This window comes from Astyanax mexicanus, chromosome 1 (assembly GCF_023375975.1).
Source record: "Astyanax mexicanus isolate ESR-SI-001 chromosome 1, AstMex3_surface, whole genome shotgun sequence".
Taxonomy (NCBI): Eukaryota; Metazoa; Chordata; class Actinopteri; order Characiformes; family Acestrorhamphidae; genus Astyanax; species Astyanax mexicanus.
In genome coordinates, this window is record NC_064408.1 from 25,133,346 (window position 1) to 25,146,784 (window position 13,439).

Here is a 13,439-nt window from a genome sequence, read left to right on the forward strand (position 1 = left end):
CGATTAATCAGCAATGAACATTTAGAGTCGACATATTTGTGTAATCGACATTGTAGAGTGTATCGACTAATCAAGGCAGACCTAAGTATTACAATTAATTTATAAGGCTTCTGTGGTATTTTAATGTATAATATGTCTATACTCCTCTAGCCTATGCCTGGCATGGTACCAATAGATTCACGTTTATCTGTACTTTATATCTATGTAGGGTCTAGACAAGCTGTGTGATCTGCGTCTGCGATGTGTGCATAACCTAAAGTAGCTGGAATGCATTCATGAACATATAAAACACGTATAATATCAGTTGCGGCACATCAGCTGCAGATGATTAGAACATGGTTACAGAGGATTTTGGAGGAACCTGTCTCCACTCCACAAAAGGTTTTTAATGGCGTGTCGTAATTATTTCACATGACCGTATTAAAAATACAACAAATGTGTCCTGGTAAACAAAAGGAAAGGAAGGCTGCGCAGCAAAGCTGTTGGCACAGTGAAAAGCTGTGTGTTGAAGTTAAATCAGGAGTGTGAAATCGTGGGTAATAAGCAGGTACAATGTTCTCCTCCTCGCTGACTGTGATAATCCTACACCCACTCACTGCCCACTCACTGGGTCAGCCTGCATCGTCTCCTGAGCATTTAGAGAACTGTTAGCTTCGTGCTGGATTAAAACAGCAGCTCTACAGCCTCTTCAAAGCTACACCATGCACACACACACACACACACTCACCAACTCACTCAGCCAGGAGCTGTTAGGGTCTTATCCCCCAAATCCAGGGATTGACAACACTGTTCATGTGGATCTGTATTTGTGTGTATTTGTGTGTATTTGTGTGTGTGTGTGTGTGTGTCCCGTTAATCTTTCTTTGCAAGTTTCAGGCAAATACCTACAGTATGATGCTGCCTTACAGATGGTTACAGTCTCTCTCTCTCTCTTTCTCTCTCTCTCTCTCTCTCACTCTCTCACTCAAACACTCACACACACACTATTACGCCAATACATTTTCCTACACATACGTTTTCTTTTTTTGGGTTATTATCACAATTATTGAAAATTCTGTGCCTTTTGATCATCATAACTTTCAAAAAATGATTTTAATTAGCTTGATATCTTACCATGACAGCTTAACCTTTACCCTCACTAAGAATAGAGACTATATGAGAAATATTCATTAAATATTAAATAAATATTAATATTATTATTTGCTGAACATCCAGCAAGTTTCTTCAGTCCATTGAAAATAAAAAACAGTATCAAGGTTGTGATGTCACTATTGTCAATTTTTGTTTTCTTAACCTTAAGGAAACCTCAGATACATTTAAATAGCTTGCTAAATATGAATAAAAATAGATACATGTACAATTGAAATTACAAAATATATATATTTAATAATAATGCGTTCCTTCAAAGTAAATGTTGAAAAATGTTAAGCACGATGGTGGTAGCACCATGTACTGAGGCAGTGCTCAAAGTGGGGAAAATAAGGGCAAACTACCCTTTTTCAAAGCCAGTATTAAAGTATTAGACACAACAGAAGGACTGAACAGGGTCTGACAGGCTTCAATGCTGTGTGTAACAGTCAATGATTTGGACATTTCAGAATATTAATCTTGCTTGCACTCTATATTAATATTCCAATATTAATATCTTATACAGTCCAATAATGTATGTATAGTGTAAGTGGTGTGTAAGAGTCTTTATTTCCTTTGTTTTACTACTGTACGGGACCTGGAACATTAGTTTTGTACTCACCTGTACACACCTGTGTAACAGTCATGTAAAAATTAAATGATTTGATTTGACAAAAAAAAACTCTTGCTCAATGATACATAGGTAGACCAATAGGGAGGACTCGATTAAAGTGATAAAAATCAACACAAATATTGTACAATAGAAGCAAACACTGACTTGAAATCCTCCAATAAATGTATGTACCAGCAACAGTGAATATCTACACCACATAGTAAAACCCCACTTTGTCCGTGAACTGCTCTGGGCTGTTTTGCTGCAAGGACTATCTCAGAATTCTTCAGCAAAACCACAAACCATCAGTAAATCAGTTGAATCTTTTGGGTGTTTCTACAGAACAATGAGTCCAAACACACATCAAAAGTGTTTTTGGACTGGATAAAGCAGGCAAACATTAAGCTGTCACAATGGCATTTCCAAATCCCAAAGTCCTGACCTCAACTCCTCAATCAGAAATATGTGGACTATTCATAAAATGTGGATCTGTGCCAGGAACCTTAAACATTTAACTATACTCTAGTTCTACTCTAATTCTGGTGAGAAGAGTGGTCAAATATCCAACTAAAAAGATGATTCGGCTTCCAAAAGCTTCCGGTCGAGGTGCAACTTGTCCATTTTATTGTGTTTACACACCTATAGTTTCTCTGGTTCAAATCAGTTGATGAGTTTGTTTAGTTGAAGCGTTTTCTCTATTAGTTTGGTTTGGTTTCACACAGGCATAACCTAAACGCAACAAAATACGCACCAATAAACCCTGCGAGCACATTGTCTCCTCTGCTTGGTCAGAGCTGTCTGGTGCAGGAGTAAGAAAGTAAATATAGTGGGAAGATTCTGTGCTCCAGCGCGCATATCTGTGCAGCGTACACCTGCTTTAATATTGAACGCTGAAATGCTTTGCATTTAAACACACTGTTTTTTTTTTAAACCAGATGTGCATTGCAGATGAACACGCAATAAACAAAGTAGTGGCAGCAACTAGTGAATGCAGCACAGACTGCGCATGTAAACAGCATGGAGTACAGACAGCGTTTTGTTCACAGCTGTGGTAATTAGCATTATCTGGCTAATATATCAGATTAAATTGCTCCTTATCTGTATTGTAGCGCAAGGAAAGGAATTATTTTTTTAATAGCTTGGTCGGATCAAGACTGGATCACGTTCTCCCCACAACCGGACCGAGACCACCTCCTCTCGGTCTTGAGTTGAGTTGATCCTCACCAGAGTGTGAATAGCGTTTTCACACCTGCTCAATCGAATCGCACTAAGGGTACAAATAAACCAGAGTCCGTTTTAACTGAACCAAATTGTGCTGTTGTGAAAACGCCCTAAAACTATAAACTAAAAGAAATAGTTTTGCTCTGTTAAGATTTAAACCTATGACACTGGATTTTGGAGAAAGCACTCTTAACCGGCACCGTTCTGGTTCGCGAACCAAATTTTTTTAACCTTTCGCCGTGTTTCCACCAACAAAAGAACGTTCGTTCGCAGCGGGAACCAAAGAATACTAGGTTCCTCAGCACGAACCGTGACGACAGCTGTGGGCGTGTCTGAGAATGCACAGTGTTCTGCTGAGGAAACACAGTATTTACTCTGTATTTAATGTTCTCCGGAGTTTCAGGATGAACCTGAAGTGAGAACTAGGAAGGAGAAACTCTACGGTGAGCTAGAAGCGGATTTATCTCGGGCAGGATATGTTCACATGAAAGAGCAAGTGATAAACAAGCTGAAAAAGCTTAAAACGCAGTAGACCTGGGCGGGGGAGTGTACCCGCATTTTATGATGTGCTGGACAGCATGCTGGGCAGTAGATGAGCTTAATCAGATGACTGGGGCGCTGAATTCGGCCACAGCAGCGGACCAGTGCAACCCTGACTCTCCGACTCTGTCCACATCAGCCAATAGCACCGGTACGTTCACTGATGTGACGTTTTGACGTTTCCACTAAAATGGCGGAAACGCGGGCCAGTTTGCTTTTTGGTGGAAAAGCGCTATCTCTGAAGTCGGCATCATTTTATCTGATCTAAGTGTTTAAAAAAAAAAAAAAAAAGTATAATATAATTTTTTGAAATCAAGAATATGAAAGCTTATGGGTTATACTGACCGGAAGCACTCCTTGCGCAGGGCGAGTGCGAGGGGTCCTGCCTCGTAATCCTCTCCGTTCATGCGTGATGGAACCCTCTCCTCGTCCTCCACCAGCACGGCCAGCTCACTGTCCCGAGAGCCCAGCATGCTCCGGTCATTAATGTTAGCCGAACCTGAGGAGAGAGAATAGCAGGAGGAACTTTACACACCAAACTACGTAGGTTTTTATATACAGTATCTCACAAAATAAGTACGCCCCCCATATTTTTGTAAATATTTGATTGTATCTTTTAATGGGACAATGATGAAGATATGACATTTTGAGACAATGTAAAGTAGTCAGTGTGCAGCTACAGTATAACAGTGTGAATTTACTGTGCCCTCAAACATAACTCAACATACAGCCATTAATATCTAAACGCCATGTATCCTGATCCTGTGCTCATGTCCATATGAGCCATTTCGTCTCAGATTGAGTACTTTTTAAGCAGTACAATGTTCACACATAAACGTCATAAATATCATAAATAATGACTTTAATTAAGTATTCCTGGTACACGTGACACTGTGGATTAAGGAACAAGGAATGTTAAATATCTGCACAGCTTCAGAAATGGAATGTCCCATCCATCTGGCACCCACTATCAGACCTTACTCAAACTACGAAAATCCATGTTGACTTGCCATGAGCATGTTGCCTAATGTTCAACCTTACATGTAAGACCTATACAGATATGGTTGTTTAAGCTGTCCTTTTAAGTAGCATGACTTGTTTATATACTGGTACTCAATTATTTTTGGGCATTTCAGTGTAAAAGTGTTCTTTATTGAACTAAAATTAGAAAAGTACCTTAACACATTTAAAACCAATAGAAAACCAATACCTCAAATCACTTCAGGAGACACTTTTGATCTACATGTTATATCAATGTAAACACATCCATGTCTCTCCAAGACATATGCAACACCCGAAACCCCTCCCAGTACAACCAAAACACCAGTAAATATTAAAGCAAAATTAGCAATATTGGCATTTTATCATATAACATTCTATAACATTGTGCTACCATGTGAAAATGCATGTGGCTAAAATGTCATTCAGGATACAATCAAGATACTTAGTCACGTTAAGCAACTAGGTGTAAACAGGGTTAAAAAAAACCCTTCTGCTGCACAATTATTGCACAGTCCTTAAACTGAGACACAGGGTTGCACTTTCAGATGAATGAAGTTTAGAGATGTTTTATTCCTACTTTCTACCAGAAGATGGAGGTAAAGATCGGAACTTCAATACTTCAATAGAGCTTCAGGTGACAGCCCTGCACCTTGTTTTAAAGTTTCAGTGAGAACAAGGTGTTTAATGACGGGCCTGATAAGAACTGGGCACACTGTAGTTAGTATTATGGGCTGCAGAGTCTCAGAGTCTATTGTGTTTCCTTTCCCTTTGCTCAATTTGATCGAAAAAAGACTGTATCTGAGGTGTGTTCTCACCGATGATGTAGCAGCGGTCATCAGCAATCAGGGCCTTGCTGTGGACGTAGATGAGTTCAGTGATGGGCGTCTGGCCGAGCACAGAGTGTGTGCGCACGCCGCACAGAGAGATATACTGCGTCCATTCATCCTGCACTGAGAGACATAGAGAGAGCACAGTGGCCGTGACTATTACTGTAAGACCTATTCTGATTGGCCTACTGGGCAGTTTATTAAAAATATGAAACTTACTCTGTTCCTTCAGTCTGGACAAAATGGAGCACTCTCCACGGTTCATCGTCCTGAAGATCAGAACAGTCACAGATGACATTAACATAGCCGTAACATGAATACCACCTGCCTAACAATGAGTTGGTCCCCTTTGTTGTGCAAACACAACAGATTTCAGCATTCAAGACATGGACACTACAAGGCCTCTTTTAGGTCAACAGAAGCCGTGCTGATAACATGACTCCAGTAAACCATTATGGTTATGGTTAGATATAACAAAATGTATGTTGCTAACAAAGCAGCACTGTGAAGATAGACAAAAGTAGCACTGTTTCTGACTAATTATAATTGTTAAAAAAATACAAGATGTCAGTAAGGGAGTAACCTTGTTCAGTTCCAGTGTTGTACACCTTGGTCGTGGTTTATCTATCACATACACATACGGCTTTGAAAAAAATAAGAGACCACTTGGAAATGATGAGTTTCTCTGATTTTACCAAATTGAAAACCTCTGGAATATAATCAAGAGGAAGATGGATGAACACAAGTCATTAAACCAAGCTGAACTGCTTGAATTTTTGCACCAGGAGTGGCATAAAGTTATCCAAAAGCAGTGTGTAAGACTGGTGGAGGAGAACATACCAAGATGCATGAAAAAACGTGATTAAAAACCAGGGTTATTCCACCAAATATTGATTTCTGAACTTTTAAAACTTTGTAATATGAACTTGTTTTCTTTGTATTATTTCAATTATTTCAGGTCTGAAAGCTCTGCATCTTTTTTATATTTCAGCCATTTCTCATTTTCTGCAAATACATGCTCTAAATGACAATATTTTTATTTGGAATAATGTGATGATGATAGTGACAATGGTGTGATGATGACCTGATGGTGATGTGATGTTTTCTCTTAAGGGAAGAGTTTAGGAAAAAGAGTTCACAAACCACTGAAACAGTATTAAGATGTTCTCTATATATCCTCACACAAAGATATAAGCAATAATGATAAAGGAATAATGTATATTCTTATATTATTCCTTTAGGCAATAAAGGAAATATCAAAGAATATTAATAGTTTTCAAGTAAGAACTTTTCCAAAACTTTTATTTTGCTTTATTCGAGCCTTTCAGGGGTGGTGTTGCTCTTCTTATGGCCAGAGAAACTGGAGAATTCTGCAAGCTTTTTCTGGTTGAGAGCAGAACTCATAGTTCTGTCCAAAAGTGGCAAGTCACACAAGCCCCGAAACAGCAAAGAATCCTACATCATTAGTCTACCACCACCATGTTTATCTGCTGGAGTGATATTCTTATTACAGAAAGGAGAATGTGTTCCACTTACTGTTAGATGCTTCTTTCCATTAACAAGGCAAACAAAAATCAAGCCTTTATGTTCCCCTTGGGTAACAGTATTCTTCAGCCCTGCTATTCTCCCACCAATATCTATTTTGCCTGCTCGCTCTCTCTCTCTCTCTCTCTCTCTCTCTCTCTAATGATGGATTGACCTTATCTTATCTGACCTTATGTAAAGGTTTGGGTTCCTTAGATTTTTTTCCTCTGCATTCTTTCTGGATCAGTCATTACTGATCTCTTAGAGGAATATTTGTAGCCTGCTTCACACTGCTGGAAAGGTTCCAGGTTTTCAGTGATGTTTAGTTTCAACAGGGCTGCCAGTAAAACTTGTAAATACGTGTGTAGTTTACTTGATCCCAGTTGGTTCACTGGTTGATTGCACAACTAAGGTGGTTTGATACGTTGATATGTTAAGTCAGCAACCGCTTCTTTTCCAACTGCCACCAAATCAGCATCACAGGGCAGCCTAAAACTTACGTCTCAGGTTGGACAGGTAACCTTTTTTCTTTAAAAATATTAATTAATAAAAAAAATATAGAATTTAGGGAAAAAAAAAAACTAAAAAAAAATAAAATGAATCCATATTCACCTATGATTCCTTTTTTTATATAAGAAATAAAAAAATGCAAATTAAGTTACTTGTTTCGCTGGGCCTGATATTCTTTATGTTTAAGGTGTCCTGGCTTAAGGGGTTACTGCACAGGTGTGTTACAGGAAGTGGTGTCTCAGGACTCAGGAGCAATGTGTTTTTGATGACAGGGTTGTAGGTTTAATACCCAGAGTTTGGCAATTTGCCACTGTTTGATGCATGGGCCCTTACTGTATAGCCACTATTTGACTGTGTCTGTGTGTGTGTGTTAGTGTGTGTGTGTGTGTACCTGTAGGTAAAGTGCAGTATTGCTTGTATAGCTCTGCCTCCTCCTTCAGCAATGTCACCCTCAAACCCAGGCAGAAGAGGAACCACCACAAACACCCGGTATTTCTTTTTCTCACTGCATTAAAACACACAAATTGAGCATATTTGGTCACAAAACATACAAGAAGACAAATGTAAAGTTTACAGGTCTACTTACAGTGTATAAACGAAGACAAACACACACACATATTATGTACATGTGCAGAGTGTGCATATAAATACACACACTCGCACTATGACCCACCTGTGGGCACGCAGGATCCTCTTAACGATGGCATCTCCAATAGTGTTGTGAACACTCCTCTCATCTGCACAACTGATAAAGAACTGATTCTGAGGACGACAAAGCAGAAACATCCAACTGTTAATAATGCTGTTATAACGGTGTAATGAAGGTTAAATGTTTCTGGGTGTAATATTATAGATCTAAATATGTGTGGTATTTAATTAAACATTAATTTATGGTTTAATACTGTTATCAGGTAACAATAAGTACAAAAGTACAGTATATACACACACAACATAAACTATAGAATTGTCTGTTTATTACTTAAATATATGCTATTATTTTAAAATTACATTTTTCCTCAAGTACTGTGATATATAGTGGGGGAAGTACTGTGATATATAGTGGGGGAAGTACTGTGATATATAGTGGGGGAAGTACTCTGATATATAGTGGGGGAATTACTGTGATATATAGTGGGGGAATTACTGTGATAAATAGTGGGGGAAGTACTGTGATAAATAGTGGGGGAAGTACTGTGATATATAGTGGGGGAAGTACTACTGTGATATATAGTGGGGGAAGTACTGTGATATATAGTGGGGGAAGTACTGTGATATATAGTGGGGGAAGTACTGTGATATATAGTGGGGGAAGTACTGTGATATATTCTGGGGGAAGTACTGTGATATATAGTGGGGGAAGTACTGTGATATATAGTGGGGGAAGTACTGTGATATATAGTGGGGGAAGTACTGTGATATATTCTGGGGGAAGTACTGTGATATATAGTGGGGGAAGTAATGTGATATATAGTGGGGGAAGTACTGTGATATATAGTGGGGGAAGTACTGTGATATATAGTGGGGGAAGTACTGTGATATATAGTGGGGGAAGTACTGTGATATATAGTGGGGGAAGTACTGTGATATATAGTGGGGGAAGCACTGTGATATATAGTAGGGGAATTACTGTGATATATAGTGGGGGAAGTACTGTGATATATACTGGGGGAAGTACTGTGATATATAGTGGGGGAAGTACTGTGATATATTCTGGGGGAAGTACTGTGATATATAGTGGGGGAAGTACTGTGATATATAGTGGGGGAAGTACTGTGATATATAGTGGGGGAAGTACTGTGATATATAGTGGGGGAAGTACTGTGATATATAGTGGGGGAAGTACTGTGATATATAGTGGGGGAAGCACTGTGATATATAGTAGGGGAATTACTGTGATATATAGTGGGGGAAGTACTGTGATATATACTGGGGGAAGTACTGTGATATATTCTGGGGGAAGTACTGTGATATATACTGGGGGAAGTACTATAATACCACACTGTGCCTCACATACTGTGAAATACAGTGGGTAAAGTTTTGTAAAATATAGTCAAGTATTGGAATATCACATTGTGCCCTAAGTATTGTAATATTGCATTGTGTCCTAAGTATTGTGATATATAGTGGGTCAAGTATTGTAATATCACATTGTGCCCTAGGTATTGTGATATATATTGGGTCAAGTATTGTAATATCACATTGTGACCCGAGTATTGTGATATATAGTGGGTCAAGTATTGTAATATCACATTGTGCCCTAGGTATTGTGATATATATTGGGTCAAGTATTGTAATATCACATTGTGACCCGAGTATTGTGATATATAGTGGGTCAAGTATTGTAATATCACATTGTGACCCGTGTATTGTGATATATAGTGGGTCAAGTATTATAATATCACATTGTGCCTCAAGTACTGTGATATGTAATGGGTAAGGTATTGTGAAATATAGTAGGTAAAGTATTGTAATATCACATTGTGCCTTAAGTAGTTTGATATATAATAGGTAAAGTATTGTAATATCACATTGTGCCTTAAGTAGTTTGATATATAAGGGGTAATGTACTGTATTATCACATTGTGCCTCAAGTATTGTTATGCATTGTGTGTCAAGCATAGTAAAATTACATTTTGGCTTAAGTAGTGTGAGATATAGTGGGTCAAGTATTGAGATATATATTGGCTAATGTCCTGTGATATATCAAGCCTCACATACTGTTATATGATCCACGTACTAGAATACAATAATGTGTTATGGGTTGTGATATCATATTTTGCTATAAATATTGTGATATACCATTACTCGAGTACTGTGATGTGATATGGTTTGGCTTAACACGGGGATATCATATTGTGCTTCACATCCTGTGATGTGATGTACTGTGACTTTGATATTGTGAAATATTTTGGCTCAGTACTATGATATTATACTGTGACTCAAGTATTGTTATAACATATTGTGGTTCAAGTACTGTACATACTATTCTGTGATATATTGGCTCATGTGTAGTGCTATAACAGTGAAGTATTATGACAAACATACTATGGATGTGACATACATACAAAGTACTGCTTTCATCATACTGTGGCTCAGGTATTGTAATATATCGTGGGTTTAGTTCTATGATATAGAGGTTTTTATTGTGAAATATTGTGGTTTCAAATATTGTGATATCATTTTTATGTCTTAGGTATCGTAAAATCATATCGTGGCTCCAGTATTTTTATTATATTAGCATATAAATATACACAATGAAAAATACTCTCATGAGAGGCTATTAACTTCCAGTCATTTTTTACAACAATGGCAATTTCTGCCTGACTTTATCCTTTAGGTCCCTGGAGCACAAACAGAATGGGTGGGCAGCACATGATCATTATGTTGGCTGCTGAATGCAGTCACATGAGGAATCAGAAACAGAGCATGCCATACAGCTCCCGAACAGAAGCAAACAGTGTGTATGTGTGTGTGTGAGCGTGTGTGTGTGTGTGTGTGTGTGTGTGTGGTTAAATGAGGACAGACACAGACACACACACACACACAGGAAGGCCTGTATTTGTGTGTATATCTGTGCCACAGCATGATCTGGGTCTATTCTGAACATGTTGGTCATGCTACTCTGCCAATATTGTGTTTGATTATTAATCTTTTTTTTTTCCAGTGTGTGTGTGTCGGTGTGTGTGTGTGTTGTACCTCTAGGTAGATGTAATGCTGGCTGTTCTCGATGATGTGCAAATAAGCTTTGAGGATGGAACATTCACACGTTCCTGCTGACCAGCGATCCACTGAGCGCAGAACCTTTAGAAGGAAGAAAATAAAAAGAAAAGAAATGAAGGAGAACAGAAAAGGAGTGGGAGGAGAAGAGGCAGCATAATGTGCCATTGTGTGCTAGCAACACGAAACACTACTCTCTCCAGGGAGAGGGGAAAGTACCACGATCATAAACTCTCACTTTCACTCTCAGTTATGTACAATTTGTCTTGATAACAATGTTATGTTTAAAGCTGCGTTAGAATGTACACAAATGTGTAGATATTAGTGCTGTTAAAGTTAACATGCTAACAGCAGGTTTAAGAAATAAGCCAAGATCAAGTATTGTGATGTGATATATTGTTATTTAAGTTCTGTGACACATTGATTGTGGATGAGTAGTGCTATAACACTTAAGTATTATGAAATACATATTGTGGTTTATGTACTTAAATTGTGGCTAAGCTACTGTGGCTCAGGTATTGTGATATAATGTGGCTTCCCTTGTGAAAATGAAGTATACTTAAGAGCATTAAAAGTATGTTCAAATTAGGTGAAAAATACTTAAAGTGCAATTTCAAGAAAATGTATTGTTAAGCAATATGCTTTAAATTATACGTTGTGTTCATAGAGAGAAAAAAAAATTATATATATATATATATATATATATATATATATATATAGTGGCATTAAATACTGTTTAAAGTGCATTAAAGTGATTTATTTTTCCCAGTATCATTTGGGTGTAAACAATGTGCTTCAATACACAAAGTAGTACATTTAAAATATAGTTCAAGTGTATTAAAAAAAAGATGTTTAAAAAAACACATATCTCAGTGTAGTGCTGTCCAGCAGCATTTACCAGCTTTTTAAAAAATTACAGTTTTGTTTACTTAGCTTAGCTTTACTTAACTTAGTAACACCCCCACCACCACCCAGCGGCGTGACCTGCTAATTAGAAAGAAACTTGGCGACACCCTTACTAGTGCCTACCTAGTGTCACATAGTGCGTCTTATAATCCGGTGTGCCTTATGTATGATAATAGACCAGAAAATAGATGTTCATTGATTATAGGTCTTATAATACTGTACGCCTTATAGTGCAAAAAATACGGTACTAAAACAGTTAACAGTCACTAAGTTGCAGCCCTACCTACAACCAGTGGCCCTACATTTTCTTAATGCAGACTCCGATGCCCTATTAAAACAGGACAATGCTCATCCACATACTGCTGTCATTTTGAAACCTAACTGGAAGACAGTTATGATTACAAGGCTCGTCGCATCGTCAGACCTACACCAGATTGAGAATGTGTGGTATGCAATTGGACATGCTATCCACACTCCACCCCTACCATGATGTAGATATGAAAATATCAGATATCCATTTTTATTTTTGTTTATTCATTTATATGAGCTGAACAATTGTTGTAATGTGCTCTATTAAATTCTGTATGTGTATGTGAAATAATAGGCATACAGTGTGCACTGTCAGACTGTCTGTGTGTGTGTGCTGTATGACATACCTGCACAGATGCTTTCGATGTTCCAGGAACAGTGAAGGGAAGGGCATCTGCAGTAGTGTGACTCTTGGGCAGCAGGTATGGGTAGAACTTATCTTTATACTTTGTCTTAAATATCTGAAAAACAGCACATCAGCCAAGATCAGCCACAATCAACCCCAATGCCTCTGTACAATTAAATAATAGTCATTTTTAACCTCTGACCTTGGTGAAGTTCCAGCGCTGGATGAAGTGGCGTGCCAGGTCTCTTGCAGCCTTCCCATGAAGCACTGCTCCAAGGTCACGCCACGGGATACGAGGCACCTGCGTCCGATCCACGTTATCTGTGAGAGAACATGTACAGTTCAGTCTACGTTCATATCTGGAGGGAAAGTAGCTTAAATAAACACGAACAGTTTGCATTGGTGCAACTGCACATGGAACACAGATGAACAGCACAGTGAAGACAAATGGAAGTAGTGTCTACTAGAGCAACTACAGGGTTTCCTTTGATGCAACTGCACAGATTTAAGGCTGCACCAAAATGGATTATCCAATATTCATTGCAGTTAGATGCAATCAAGCATTAAAGTACTTTAGCCATTTTCCTCATTTCTTTCTCATTTAAACTTTGTTTAATATCAGGACAAAGGTAAGGGACTCCATCTCATATATCTATATATATATAACAACATCCCTCCACAGCGCCATAGTAGGAGTGTCTGTCTGCAGTCATTTTCGACTGATTGCTTTTTGGTAAATATCTAGCTGTCCCAACTAGCCAATCTGGTAGATTTCCCATATAAAGCATTAAGGACT

The 13,439-nt window shown here is 38.2% G+C and overlaps 1 protein-coding gene across 2 annotated transcripts in view; it reads right to left on the reverse strand.

The window, feature by feature from the left end:
* pld2 (phospholipase D2) overlaps positions 1-13,439 on the reverse strand; it is a 78,135-nt gene that overhangs the window by 13,969 nt on the left and 50,727 nt on the right. For both annotated transcript variants that reach the window (XM_049475192.1, XM_049475187.1), the window contains exons 16-23: positions 12,846-12,964; positions 12,645-12,758; positions 11,062-11,166; positions 8,039-8,127; positions 7,757-7,870; positions 5,551-5,600; positions 5,320-5,454; positions 3,848-4,001 (exon numbers count right to left, since the gene is read on the reverse strand). In XM_049475192.1, the coding sequence (XP_049331149.1) occupies positions 3,848-4,001; positions 5,320-5,454; positions 5,551-5,600; positions 7,757-7,870; positions 8,039-8,127; positions 11,062-11,166; positions 12,645-12,758; positions 12,846-12,964 (880 nt within the window). The remainder of the gene's footprint in view (positions 1-3,847; positions 4,002-5,319; positions 5,455-5,550; positions 5,601-7,756; positions 7,871-8,038; positions 8,128-11,061; positions 11,167-12,644; positions 12,759-12,845; positions 12,965-13,439) is intronic.